Source organism: Raphanus sativus, chromosome 6 (genome assembly GCF_000801105.2).
Source record: "Raphanus sativus cultivar WK10039 chromosome 6, ASM80110v3, whole genome shotgun sequence".
NCBI classification, from domain to species: domain Eukaryota; kingdom Viridiplantae; phylum Streptophyta; class Magnoliopsida; order Brassicales; family Brassicaceae; genus Raphanus; species Raphanus sativus.
Window position 1 is genome coordinate 12779450 of NC_079516.1, and position 15549 is coordinate 12794998.

At 30.5% G+C, this 15549-nt stretch overlaps 2 protein-coding genes across 2 annotated transcripts; one reads left to right on the forward strand and one right to left on the reverse strand.

The window, feature by feature from the left end:
• Positions 1-11662: 11662 nt before the first annotated feature.
• On the forward strand, positions 11663-14505 carry LOC108829054 (protein NRT1/ PTR FAMILY 2.11). The gene is made up of 4 exons (XM_018602711.2): positions 11663-11916; positions 12439-12656; positions 12745-13298; positions 13398-14505. The coding sequence occupies exons 1-4, from the start codon at positions 11760-11762 to the stop codon at positions 14305-14307; spliced, it is 1839 nt and encodes a 612-aa protein (XP_018458213.2). The 5' UTR covers positions 11663-11759; the 3' UTR covers positions 14308-14505.
• Positions 14473-15547, reverse strand: LOC130495551 (ATPase 11, plasma membrane-type-like; the record flags this gene model as incomplete). The annotated part of the gene is made up of 4 exons (XM_056986961.1): positions 14473-14792; positions 14868-15046; positions 15117-15299; positions 15383-15547. Coding segments are annotated over 4 exons (624 nt in total), but the record flags the coding sequence as incomplete, so codon positions are not given.
• Between the last annotated feature and the right edge of the window lie 2 nt (positions 15548-15549).

Consider the following 15549-nt stretch of genomic DNA (forward strand, 5'->3'; position numbering starts at 1 on the left):
CTCTTGGAAATTATTTTAACTGGACCACAACTGCTGCTGCCTGTTGCTGCTACTGCCACCACTACTCTATTGATCTTAATATTCGTTATTATCCGTTTTCAAACATATTCAATTACATTATGCTTGCTATTCATGGTTCTTTGCTCCTACACTTTGCGTTAATTTAAAGTTATCGATAACAACAGTGACATGATATTCAGTATTCCGTTACTTGTACAACTTGAAGTATTTTAATTCATTAAAAGGATTTATTTAGAGAGATTTATTCAAAAAAGATTTCATTTTTGTCACATTAAATAAAACACAATTTTTACCTTTTTGTTAACAATATGTGCGCTAATATTTAGTTATTTATAATATTATGGATTGTTTTATTTTATTATATAAAAGTTATTACAAATATTAACTTAATATATTTACTAATTATTTTAAATAGTAAAAAAAGAAATAGGCTATTTAAAATCTAAAATATCTTCATTTTATATAAAAGTTGATATCTAGTCAAATAAAGTAAAATTTACAAAATATTTTACAAAATAAATAAATTTATAATTTTTTGGTATGAATCCGAATAAACCGAAAATCGACGGTAAAAACCAAAAATAAAATAAAAACTAACTGATACCAAATTGAACACCTCTATAACTCATGTGATGTGTTAACCAACTGTTTCTTTTATCAAATTTGACAAACTGGTCTTCAGACAAAAACAGCAAACATATCAACATATGTGATTGAAATACACATAGGGTCAGAACTTTACTTAAAACCATATATAGTTGATGTTGGTCTTCAGACAAAAACAGCAAACATATCAACATATGTGATTGAAATACACATAGGGTCAGAACTTTACTTAAAACCATATATAGTTGATGTCATAACATCAAAACATTTCAACCTATTACTAATATGTTTTGGAGATCGCATATTTTCGTCTAAATTTTTGATTATGTACACTATAATTCAATTAGTCACGTAGTTTTCTAGTTGACTCGTATGGATAAATTACAATTACACACTATATTTTATTTGTTATACATATTAACTAATAGTGGCCCATATTCAAAGTTGAAGAACAACACATCGGACTTTAGTGTTTCAAAGAAAAAGTGTTTCAGAAAAAGAAAAAAAAACACATCGGACTTTATTATAACAAGTACAAGTTATGTATGTTCCTTTTCGTCACACAGTACGAGATATGTTAAAACATATCAATTTCGTGATATTTGAAAAGACCACATTTTTGTTGACAAAGCAACGACCACATTTTTAATTGGAACAAACATAAAGCTATAGAATAACGAAACGAAAGTAGAAAAAACGAGTTAAGAAACCTAAATAGCATTGTTCCATTTCATTTTGAACCTCTGGAAGTGCTTGCACGTGAAAGTTACACGCATTACTTAAATAAATATATTGATTCCTCTGTGATTTAAACAAGTTTTACTTTTGCGTAATCGATTTGATTGATAATTATAGTTGTTTAAGAATTTGTTCTTCATCAAACTGGACCAAGGACGGCAGCGAAGCATAGAGTTTTTGGACCAGTTTTAATGGAGTATGCACTATACAACACAATAATTATTAATTAATTAATTAATTATAACCCGACATGTGGATTCACTTTTACAGAAAACAAAAAGATCAGTGAAAAGTGATTACATTTTATGTGGTCTTGATTATTCAGAGAGGCAATATTAGAGCAAGCATCAGAACATTAGGAAAATGAAACTATTAGAACTAGCTTTTCGGCTGTCAAAAAGAATTCATGATACTTAAACCATTAAAAGTGAAAGGTGAAGTGATTCCATAAAAAAGTAAACATAAATCAACCATCACTGTAAGAATCAAGAACATGTTCGTTTGGTATTGTTAATTTTATCACTAAACCAGGGCACTTACTAATAGCAATAATGATAATGATCTAATAATATAATAATTCAAGAATTTTCAAACGGATGATCAGATACAACCGTATACAAGTCATTGATCTAATAAAACTCTTATCGCTTGAATATGCGGCGATTGAGATTATAATGAGCATAGCTAAGATTTAAATATCATAAAAGATAAGAACCTTATCAACATGCAATTTAAGATGGATATTTACAGTTTTAATATTTGTTCGAATTTTCAAATTTATACAAGTCGAACTTCCACTCACTACTCATCATTTGTAAGTCTGGTCGTATATATCTTTAGTGGCAATTATTTCATATACAAGAGTATCAAGCAAGATATGGACCAATCTACTCTATCTGTCAGCACTATCTCTACACGCCAACTTTGTTATCAAGAAATTCTCTAGGAGATATTTAAGAACCAGTATATTTTGGAGTCTTTTTGACCCGATTATACCGAGTCATATCATGGGGCCTAACTAACAACGTATTTTTTTAATTGTGTTTTAGAAGTACACGTATTTAATAATTCAAAGGTTCGAGACTTTACATTAGGTCGTGCCGATTATGCCTAACATACTAGATAACGTCGTGCTTATGCTCCGTTTCAACCATAAAATAGACATTACTAACCATTGTATTTCAAACTGCATATTAGAAATACAACTTTGCTTTAAGCATATATTCCCAAAATTTTATTTGACCTATTATCTTTCTTTTGGTAAAATTAAATCAATAATATTTATGAATTTTGATGCTAGAGGTCTCTGACTGATGGGTATTTGTACTTGGTATACACTTTCGGTTGCCATACCATTTATGTGTAATATGAACATAATATGAACATTTATTTTTTTGGCAAAATTTGAAAATATATAAATAGAAAAGGAGCTCTAAGACGACTGTAGAAACCCACATTGAAACAGTCAAATTGAGTCTTTATTGTAAAAAGTTGCAGAGAAGCACATGTAGAAGGTTCTACTTTTTTGCAACAAATAAACCTATTCTTTACGTTTATTTCCACTCATTAACTTTCCAACTTGTCATCTTAACTTCTTAAGAAAACCGTAAACGACATATTAAACACGTATATACATTGTACAATACATTTAATGTTAGCCTACGGACACATCTATAGTAGTATACTAGGATATGATCCGCACTTTGTGCGGGATGAAAATGATTACATAAAAATATAGTCAACATTAATATTACAATGTGTAGTAGTCCTGCGATTTCGGTTTTCCAAAACCAAACCTAACCATTGGTTTTCGGTTAACCAAAATTTTGAAAAATTAATTTCAAAATTAACCAAACTGAATTTCAGTTTAGTTTTCGGTTATTTTCGGTTTTCAATTTTATACCAGAAAATAACTGATATAATTGGTTTTCAGCCAATTTCAGAATAATTTTCTTTAAAATTCGGATATTTTTGGTTATTTTGGTTAGATTCAGATATTTTTGGTTTTTCAGTTAATTTCAGTTCGGTTTTCTGGTTATTTTAGGTCCTTATCGATTTTTCATTTTTTTGAAAATCAAAACCGAAAGAAAACCAAATTATTATTTGTTTAAATCCTACCAAACTGAACCGAATTGAAAACCGTAACTGAACTAAAATCATTCTTACTGTTCCATACAATATAATTATTATGACAGCGTAGTGGTTAGAAATATTGCGTGATTGATTGTGGTTTCTATTGTATATTTTTGGAAAGTACATTCTAGTTAGGATACTAATTAGCAATAATTATAGACGATTATAATTCTATAATAGCGATTGCATAAAAACATAATTTTGGAAACCATGAATATTACGAAACAAAAACATTTTCATAGTTTGAATATATAAAAAAGTAATAATGAACATTATTTAACGTTTCACATATTCAGCCAGTTCATAATTTTGTATATCATCTTCTCATGATTTAATAAAGAAATAAATATCACGGTCAAATACAATTAATAATAATACAAAATTATATGGTAAGTAATGGTTACAAAATTAGAATGACCATGATTTTTTTATTTTAGAAATAATATGTTGACATAATTTTGAAAACAATTGTGTTAACCTCCTAAATTTATTAAGTGATTGACCATTAACTCAGTTTCTGCCATATATGCATAATTTGGTTCGAAATTAGTTAATTACCTTCGCCCAGTGTCTGATTTATCTAAATAATTTCAATCATCTTCAAATTTATATAAATTTTTTTCCTAATTTTGTATACGATAATATATTCTAAAACATAGATAATACTGATTTGAAGGAAAATTATGAATATATGGCCAAAATGTTACAATTACTAAAGTTAAAACTATAAGAAAATAAAATTAAACGTACAATGCCATTGTTTGATGTATGTTTTATAAGCTATTATATATGTCGTTCGTGTAATATAAAAAAGAGTGTATAAGTCATGTATACATCTATGCCTCTCCGGTGATTTTTTGATATTTTACATACAATATTTTACATAGGATTATATACATCGTTAGTATAATATATAAAAAAAAAATCGTTTTTATGCATGTCAAACATTGGCACATAATATGAACGTGGACAATGTATAAGAGCATAATATTAAAGGTCTATATAAATTTCTAAAACATACACTATATGCCAGTTGTGTATGAATATATTCATGTGCCTTCCCGGTTATTTATAGCATATCAAAGTCGATATCGAGATCACCTTGCTAAATGTGAAGACCTGCGCCTTGATTTTCGAAGTGTTCATAATAATAGTTTTGAATCTGCTAATATTTACCAAATATGAAACAATTAATGTGTTCGTGTGTACCTTACCTAACCAATCTTTCTATATGTAACGACTATTTTTTGAATTTTATAGATAGTGATTATAATATTTGACTGTTTTTATGTTGGTTATGAACTTATGATCATTTACGGTTCTTATGTTAACTTTTGAACCAAATCGCGGCAAAGTAAAACGTGAGTATAGTGTTTGAAAGTCAAATATTATAATCAATAATATAATAAAATTATAATATTTATATTTTAATGTACAATTAATTATAATACGAATTTATATGGTAAGTAATGGTTACGAAACGTGGGTACTTACTTCTATAAATAATATGTTGTCATAATACAAATAATCAATTTTTTCAAATCAACCTCCCAAATTTACTCACTGTTTGGCGATGGTATAGTGGATTTGATTCAAAGATTGGAACTGATCATGTGTATTTCCTCCTAAACCGTTACACACCGAAGGTAACTAATTTCTATAATTTTGAGCCAAATAAGAACAATCATCGTCAAATTACTATAAATTTGGTTCATAATTTTATATGCTTCCTATATTCTAAAACATGCAATAATATTATATGTTTCCTATATTCGTGATGTTGAAAAAAAGAATATGAAATAAAAAAAAATATATAAGTAAAAGAATATATAAAAGAATGTATAAATAAATGTATACATATTCACTTTTTTACATATTACATACTGCATATTGCATACATATATAAAAGAATGTATAAGTAAAAGAATATATAAAAAATGTATATGTAAATGTAAATGTATACATATATGCATTTCTTACATATAATATATAAAATAATATATAAAAGAATGAATGTATAAGTTATGTATATACGTTTTAAGCGGAGGAGAATTTCACTATACATTTATGTCGAATATAATCTCCTAACGTATTATGCATGTCGAACAGAAGCAATGCATGTGTCATCTTACCCTAGTATAAATATAAAGAAGAGCATGTAACAAACATAATAGTACCAATGACATTATATGTAATAACCCTAGTAAATTAAGGATAATTGTAAATGATGGCCGAGAAGGATTGTGAGGATGACACATATGCATAATGGTAACATTGAAATTAGTTTACTCTTTAAATGTTATTTTTTTAAAATGCTTCTTGATTAATAATAAGAGGATAATTTCAAGCAATAATCAAACTGTCAAACAAAAAAAAAATGTTCCACCAATAATATGGAGAAAATTAAGAGAAAGGTGAAAAAGGAAATGTAAACGCGTTGGCCGTTGGATGAACGTAATCGCACTCGCTTTTTGAATATTTTGACTTAACTTTTAGTGGATTGGTGAAAACGACTCGCACTTCTTCTCTCCCATACCATTTGTATTGCTAAAGCGCATTGAGATCTTCTTCCTCCCACTTTCTGGTTTCTTAAACTGCTCCCACTTATAATCTGATACACTGGTTGACGTACTCGTCGACATAATCAACTCCAAAATAAACTTAAATGGGCTAAATGCATCCTCATCTAAACCTAATGCCCTTTTACTGCACTTACAATGTGATTCACGTGATACTATACATTTATACTACATTATTATTCTACTTGGTCTTATATCATGTTAGTGTTATTTGGTTGATTTAAGTTTTCTTGCGGTAGAATGTGTAGTGCGTTTTCTATAGCATTTAGGAATACTATAATTTATTAATATGAAAATCCCGAAAAATTGATTCCCATCTTGTTTGTGGTGAAAGGTATAGTGAACTAGTGATGTTTTAAACGGCAGGTGGAAACAATATAGATGGCGAAATTGACTAAAACACAAGTCACTGAACCTTTTCACAAATCATACTAGTTTAGCTAATGTAAATAAAATGTGATTTAATTAGTTGCGCATACTTAGATAATATATATTGTTTTGACAATCATAAATTTGTACCACCAGCTTCGGTAAGACTCATATTTTTTCCCAAAATAATATTGGCTGATGATTTAGTTGAATCAATATCAACTTTTTCACATAATCATGTTCTATATTTTAAAGGGATGTTGCATTGTTATACACACAAAATCAGAAAGAAAAAGAAGCAATATATCATTGGGGTTGGGGGGTATCAGATATGTCATATTGTACTAAAATTTTGGCAAGAACATCATCGGACAAGAACACCAACCGACCGAAAATATCAAAAGCTAGCATTATAAATCACACCTAAAACATTACTGATCGGATCTTTGGTGTGTGCATTACAAAAAGCTGACACCAGTTTCTTGCCTTTTCCATTGCCACGATCATAATTTTATATCTTTTTCCTCGCTGGGGTAGGTTTGGATGCCTTATTGAACTGATCTATATATACATATACAGTAAATTCAATTAGATTATATAAAAATTGCTCTTTAGTTGTAACACAATTTGCATTAATTCTTTAATTCTATTAATTTCGTTAACTTTATTTTCAAACTATCTAATTTACTACTATAATATTAGATCATTGAAAAAACCAAGTAAAATTTTTATTTAATTTTGGAAGGTCAGTATATCAAAATTATTATTTAAGTAAACCTTAGAATATTAGATTCAAATAGATAATTAAAAACAAAAATAAATATATACATGAGGGTTCTGAAAACTTATTTTTAGAAAAAAACCTTAATAAATTTTAATAGATAGACTTCTATCCAACCAACGCAACAATATTGTAAAGTTTTACAAAAAAAAACATGATTATATAGTCAAAAGGGGACAACAAATAATAACATCGGTACATTTACAATGTAAAACAGTATTTAAAATTAAAAGTATCTCCAAATATAAAACTCAATTTTTCTTTTAAAATGGAGTAAAGTGCTATGTAGTAAAAATACTCTAACTCACTCTATTTTACACTTTAGTTTTGTTCCATAATAATAGATTTTCTATATTTTAAAGTATTTTTAAATACTTTTAAGATACATTAATTGAAAACAATTGAATTGATTAAATATTATTGATTCATAGTTATTAGAAAATGTATAATAAATATAAATAAAAAATTTAATTGAAAATATTGATTTTTTTAATATGTGAATTGTCTAGAAAATCATATTTTCATGAACGGATGGAGTAGATTTGTATTCTTGTTCTTCTACAAGAAGGGTTGAAAAATATACCATAGCCACTTCATCATTCCATAATTTTAAATCAGGCACATGTGTGAGCCGCCGTTCAAACAAGAAAACCCTTTGCAGTCACAGTAGAACTCTGTAAAATCATACTTTATTTATACAAAATATTTGAGTGTTTGTGAAGATTTTTTGGGGTTCAGATGCTTGTTTTGTAACTTATATAATTTAAACTTAACATTATAAAAACACGAATCTATAGACAACTGTGCATTCGAAACAAATGATCGTAGTTTACTGGAACACTATATACAGATACTGTATACTAAAGAAATATATATTTGCCACTTACTGCAGAGATGATGTATAAGTACGAAAATTCAACTGTATAAAAAAACTTTTTTTTGAGAACTTTTTTTTAACCGTATACAAAACTTAATAGATTGTGTTTTCACTTTATAAATTCTTTGACTTTTGATATTCAATTATTAGCCTAAAAACTAGTTGTCACTTGTCACTAGGGTGTACTGGTTTTCGTTGCGATCCCCTTCATTTACAGATTGAGATCATTCAAATCAAGAAATACAAAAGATAGATAATTTTATCTGACACACCACATAATATCATATATAATACAGAAGGATAATGTTTCACACGCACTTTTCATCATTGACCACGTGAAATGGCCCTATACGAAAAAGGTCTGGGCAGTTATATGTATGTAATGAGCATGAAGGTTGACTCTTGTATGCTTGTACAATTTTGGTCTCACTCTAGATTATTGTAACCGCGTCAGTGCCGAAGCCATTGTCTTCGTTTATTTAATTTTAATACTTACGTTCTTTGCTTTTTTTGTTCACCACTTATGTCCTTTGCTTGTTATACAATCTAATATAATACCGTATGTGTCATGAAAAAAACGATTTAAATGTTTAACCCGTGTTAGCTGGTGAATTCAAGAAAACCAAACAACGTCCCCCGTGTTAGCTTTCATCAAATAATTTATGTTTTACTATGGTTTTATTTAAGAAACAGATTCAATATTGTAGCAGTAGCATTGACTCATTAGTGCCAAATTTCAGAGTAAACAATATACTCCCTAGACAGCCTATGAATTGAATACTCCCATTTGTTTCAGATTAATTGTCATTGTAGAAATTTTTTTTATTTCAAAATAAGTGTCATTTTATGATTTCAATACATAATTTATTAATAAGATTCTTCTGTTTATTTTTCTATTGGTTGAAATATGGTTAAGTGTATGAGTAATGATATTTTTATTTTGAAAATATATAAAATTAATTTTTTTTTAATCTGTATGCATGAACCTAGAATGACAAGTAAATTGAAACAAAGGGAGTACATTATTTTAAGAGAATCTTGTACGAGATTCTCTTAAAATAATGTATTCATTTCAGGGTAGTTATTTTTTTTTGTTTTTTTTTGAGGTAGAAATTTTATTCTTTTTTTTGTTGGAACATTTTTGGAATATTTCTACCTCTGTTTCAAAAAAAAATCACATTTTTTATAAAAATACGGAAAATTTTGACAATAAATACATTATTTTCTGTGTTTAGCTATTTCTTATGTTTTTTATCAATCAAAATTCAGTAAACATAATTAATGTTTTTGAAATTTATGATTTGATATTACTACACACGTTGAAAATGTAAATTAAAATTATTTTTTAAAACATAGATCATTATGAAATGGAAGGAGTAAATGTTTGTATTTATTAACTACCTAGTTGACTTCAAATACTACATGTATACGGAACAAAAAAATTATTAGTACTAGAGTTGACATGACCATTTTGCCGAGTCAATCATGGTTTTATTTCCTTTGCTGGAAACAACCTTCTTTTATCAGAAATAAAAATAAAAATACATTTAGTATATAGTAAAAAGAAAACTGCAAAAACCGATCCAATGATATGACCATCTTTATTTTAATTTTAAAACATTTTTGTCTATTAGTTTACAGGCGACCAAAGAAACAGAATATCAGACTTGGTTGGATTAATTATGTTTAACCGTAAACTTGGACATTCTAGAATTCAGTTGTACCTATAAAAAATCTAATGTAAATTAGGATTTAAAATAAAATGAATTGGACATAGAAAAATCATTTTCTAGACGTCATTTTATCAAATCTTATTCGCATTATCTTTTAATTAGGTAACGATGATGTTGCAGACATGATTAATTGATTTAGCTACTTAGAGACACATTATCTAAGTGATCTTGATTTAAGATGTCAGGATGTTTTGTTTTTTTTACAAATGCATCATGGCTTCGTTTATCTATAATTCAATATTCTATTATGAAAATAATATGAGGCCAAATACTATAGTAATTTTCCAAATTTACAATCACAACATATTGTTTGGTCCAAAAGATACTAAATGAAAATAAACCGAAGATTATTAAGTTTTTATTTGATCATATTTTGTTATCTAGTTTAGCTATATGAAACCAACGCAATGTTTATAAATTATTTTACAGGCCAAAAATACTTGAAGTTAGTCAGAAGTTCTTTTTAATTTTTGTTAATTTCATCTCTTTGACAAATATAGGAAAATAAATATGATAGCATATTCTTGAGGATTTTAGTTGTGGACCAAATTGGTAAAATGGAAAAAAGTAAAGTTGAATGTGAAAGCTCAAGTTGAGGAAATTGAGACCATCCTTATTGGTGTCATGTCTAATTAATTTTACTAACATCTCCCAGGATACTAATTTAATTATCATCAATTTTCTGGAAAATGTAGATAATTGGCCTTTTAATGGATTTATTCAAAACTAGAGAAAAAAAACAATTAGGATTTTCATTGCGATTTAATGAAAAAACAGGAAGTCACTCAACTCAGATAAAACCATGCTCAAATGGATTACAGAAAATTTGACTTTTTCAGTGAACAGAACCAATAAAAAATTTGAGCAAAAATAAAAATAAGAACCAATAAATGGGGTTAAAAAACCAAAACTAGTGAATTTTTTTAATAAATATTAACTTATACTTTTTCTCCCGCTATTGAATAGAAATTAAGAACAGATTTGTATGTTTGTTTGGGGTTAGTTAATAGTTATTACTACTATATAATGGTGAAATAGCTCACTACAAAAAAAAATGTTGTTTATCATCATTTATTTTATATATTTTCATTAGTTCTAAATGATGTTATAATATTTACATTGCTTAACTAAATGATTCCGGAAGTGTTATTATTTCATGATTTAAGTTTTCATATATATATACAAAATATTTAAGAATTGTTTTCAACCTTTTATGGACAACATTTTCAACCTTATTTGTTATAATTCCTTTACGACTTGAATTCAGTTTCATTTACGTCAGCCTTTTAAGGATTAACTGAAATATATATAACATTATATTATTCGAAATAAAGAAGGAAACTAAAACAATCAATTTTCATAATGATGTAATTGTTAAAACTAAATGAACACAAATAAAAAAGCATACTGGTCTATGTGGATGTCGATCCTCCATGCTGATTATCAGAGTTTATAAGAATATGTATGTTGTTGACAAAAAAAAGCATAAAAATAAAAGACAAGAAAATAAATTAAATACGAAAATGGATGATGGAAAACAAATGGACTGAAAATGGACGGAGAGCTTAAAAGAACGTGACGTTATTAAAGAGTGAGTGTTTATTATGGGGCCGCAGCACTTGTAATGGAATCTACATTTTCATTCTGTAAAAAAGATTTAATAATTTTTACCAAAAAAAAAAGATTTAATCATTTTTTTAAAAAACCAATATTATAATCACTAACACAGCTCTCTTTCACGGCCATATTCACAAATTACCAATTTGTCTAGATTCCGACATCCACCATCCTCTTTCTTCTTACCACTATAAATAGAAACAACTCTAAGATGAAGAAAGATGAGTCATCATTAGCCTTTGAGACAACAATAACATATACAAAATAAAGGAAGCACAACTTGTTACTGTATTAGTTATAGTAATATGGAGAGAAAGCCTCTTGAAGTCGAGTCCACGGATCACCAAAAACCTTCCTCCGCCGTGTACAATGGCCCTGTTACGGCGGTTGATTCTGTTCAAGAAGAAGTTCAGGAGACAAAAGTGGTTTACAGAGGCTGGAAAGTCATGCCTTTCATCATTGGTAACGCTAACATATTATTATCACTAGTTCTGAAAAAAAAAACATATTATCATCATTTAACATCAGTCTTGCTTGCTCAAAGAGTTCTTGGTTTAATTTTTAATTTTTTTAAATATACTAATTTTGATGATAAATAGATTAATTTCTTTTTTTTTTGGTCAAAATAAATAGATTAATTTCTATGATTACTAATTTTTCATAATTTTAGAAACTATATTACTAGGATGACAAAAAAAACCTATATTTCTAGAAATTTTGATAACTTTCTTCTCTGTTTCTTCAGTCAAATAACTTTCTTCTCTGTTTCTTCAAACAATATTTTGTTGGTTTCATGAGTTGTTGGTTTGATTTTATTACTGGTTTAATTATCTATGTTGTTGTCTTAAGCTTTGACTTAGTCAAACAGTCATTTAAGACAAAAAGAGTGAGATCTTGAATTTGAAGATGTTTCAGAACATAAATGATCAAGAACCAAACCAATTCTAAGGTCAAAGTCTTAATGATCATGTTGTTAAATACCAGGAAACGAGACATTTGAGAAACTTGGGATCATTGGAACACTATCAAACCTTCTTGTTTACTTAACTGCTGTCTTCAACATGAAGAGTATCACAGCTGCAACAATCATCAATGCCTTTAGTGGCACAATCAACTTTGGAACCTTCGTTGCTGCTTTCCTCTGCGACACTTACTTCGGTCGTTACAAGACACTAACCGTCGCGGTCATCGCATGTTTTCTTGTAAATGATCCATCCTCTGTAACTCTTTCTTCATCCACAAGCAATCTTGGTTTATAACCTAAAAAAATATCTGATTCTTGTTTTGTAGGGATCACTTGTGATACTACTAACTGCTGCAGTGCCACAACTACATCCAGCTCCATGTGGAACAGCCCTCACATGTACAGGACCAAGTGGTGGCCAGATAGCGTTTCTACTAATGGGTCTAGCCTTTCTTGTAGTGGGAGCAGGTGGGATTAGACCGTGTAATCTTGCTTTCGGTGCTGATCAGTTTAACCCAAAAAGCGAGTCAGGGAAAAGAGGGATTGATAGTTTCTTCAACTGGTACTTCTTCACCTTCACGCTAGCGCAAATCTTGTCTCTGACACTTGTTGTCTACATCCAGTCTAACGTCAGTTGGACCATCGGTTTAACCATCCCGGTCGTGTTAATGTTCTTGGCCTGCGTGATCTTCTTTGCGGGTGATAAGTTGTATGTGAAGATCAAAGCCTCAGGTAGTCCATTGGCTAGTATAGCTCAAGTTATAACGGTTGCAATCAAGAAACGTGGGTTAAAGCATGTGAAGCAGCCTTGGCTTAACCTTTACAATTACTACCCACCAAAGTACGCAAACTCCAAGCTCAAGTACACTGACCAGTTCAGGTAAAAAGACACACAGACCAAACACTAGTCTATCTTTAAAGTCATTCCACTTTTGTTTTTTTTTGGTTACTTAGAAAGCAAGCTTTCTATTTTTGGCAGGTTTCTTGACAAGGCAGCCATCTTGGCTCCTGAAGACAAGTTGGAGGCTGATGGAAAGCCTGTGGATCCATGGAAGCTATCTACAATGCAACAAGTTGAAGAAGTGAAGTGCATTGTGAGAGTGCTTCCTATATGGTTTGCTTCGTCGATCTATTACTTGACCATCACGCAACAAATGACTTATCCCGTCTTCCAAGCCCTCCAGAGCGATCGTAGCTTAGGCTCTGGAGGGTTTGTGGTTCCCGCAGCAACCTATGTTGTCTTCTTGATGACAGGAATGACTGTTTTCATCATAATCTACGACCGCGTCCTCGTGCCTACCTTAAGAAGAATCACCGGTCTAGACACCGGGATCACGCTCTTGCAGAGGATTGGAACCGGGATCTTCTTCGCCTTTTTGAGCTTGATAGTCTCTGGCTTCGTCGAGGAAAGGAGGAGAAACTTCGCCTTGACTAAACCAACACTCGGTATGGCGCCACGGAAGGGAGAGATCTCCTCAATGTCAGCAATGTGGCTGATACCGCAGCTCACACTGGCTGGTATAGCCGAGGCATTTGGAGCCATTGGACAGATGGAGTTTTACTACAAGCAGTTCCCTGAGAACATGAGGAGTTTCGCTGGCTCCATCTTTTACGTAGGAGGAGGAGTTTCCAGTTACCTCGGTAGCTTCTTGATTGCGACGGTTCACAGGACGACGCAGAACTCGGCCGGTGGTAACTGGTTGGCTGAAGATTTGAACAAAGGAAGATTGGATTTGTTTTACTTCATGATCGCTGGAATCTTGGCGGTTAATTTTGCTTACTTCTTGGTGATGTCAAGATGGTATAGGTACAAAGGAAGTGACGATGAAGTGACAACTTATGAAACCAATGGTGATATGGTCAAACAACAAGACAAGAACAAAGTCTAGTGGGTCAATGTGGTTTCTCATCTTCTTGAAGCTTTTACACTTAGTTTTTGGTCAGCTTCAATCCCTTTTTTTGCACTTTCTTTGAATAAGCTAAGCTAGTAATCGTATACTTGTTGTAGCTCTTTTTTTTCTATCATTGTGGAGAAAAAGGATATGATAAATGTGTTACACAATAACAATTTGTCTTTTTGCATTTAAGGATTGTGTTTCTACTTCTGGTCATTCTGTCATCACACAACAAAACAAACTTAAAAATAAAAGCAAACACAACAAAAACACTACTTAGGAATTCGATACTTATATGCATAATATAACTTGTATTGAAGTTTTCAAACCAGAGATATAACTTTTATTGAAGGACACTGAGACAGTCTCTAAGGCTTCTATATCAGACTGTGTAGGACTGCTGAATGGTTTCAATGTCAAGACCTTTAAGTCTCACGACAGATTCAACGTGACCCTTGAGTGTGTGAAGCTCCCTCAACCTATATCAAAGTGTAAGAGAGAATGAGAAATAAGACAAGACTTCACAGTAAGAAAAGAGAACAGATGTCTTTTACCTAGCGATCTCTGCTCTTCTCTTAGCTTCTTCAGCCATTTGAGAAAGCTCGTTGAAATGGGTTCGCTCTGGGAACATCTTAGCATCTGGTGCTTGAAGGCCATGCAGAGTCCTCTGTGCATGCGCCCATTGTAACTCCCTTTGTTCTTTCCCAAAATCCTTCTTCCTTGTGAATGCAATCTATATGGAACAAAGATGTGATCACATATGTGTCCACAAATGGAATCAAGAATGTTTGATAATACATTACCCTCTGTTCAATAACAAGATCCCAAGCTCTGCCACTAAGTGCATAACGAATCAAGAACTTGATGATATCAAGAGGAATGTAGAACACAATGTTGTAAAGCCAAATGACTCCAGCCCATCCCCACCCTATCCCTTCAATAGCAGCAAAGCTCCAATTTGCATAGACTGCAATTAGTGTAGCCACCTGTTTTTGCAAGAAAAAAAAATGGTCAAATAAAAAAAAAAAAATAGAACATCAGTTTATTAAAACTCTGACACAACACTGACCAATTGTGCAAGGATAAAGGCTATCACAAGCAGCAACCCAGGACGTTCCACATAAGACCAGCTCCTTGACCTGGTCACAAAGATAAGCGCCTGACTTATAATGCTGACTTGTAGGTATATTGCTGAGGCAAGCTTCCTGAAATCATCATGTGCTGTTTTCTCAAGGG

What these genes read in the sequence shown, in the direction of transcription:
- LOC108829054 (XM_018602711.2), top strand. Translation starts at nt 11,760, where the DNA reads ATGGAGAGAAAGCCTCTTGAAGTCGAGTCCACGGATCACCAAAAACCT. An exon ending in CGGTCATCGCATGTTTTCTT is followed by an intron (nt 12,657 to 12,744) that starts GTAAATGATCCA and finishes CTTGTTTTGTAG; the next exon opens with GGATCACTTGTGATACTACT. An exon ending in AAGTACACTGACCAGTTCAG is followed by an intron (nt 13,299 to 13,397) that starts GTAAAAAGACAC and finishes TATTTTTGGCAG; the next exon opens with GTTTCTTGACAAGGCAGCCA.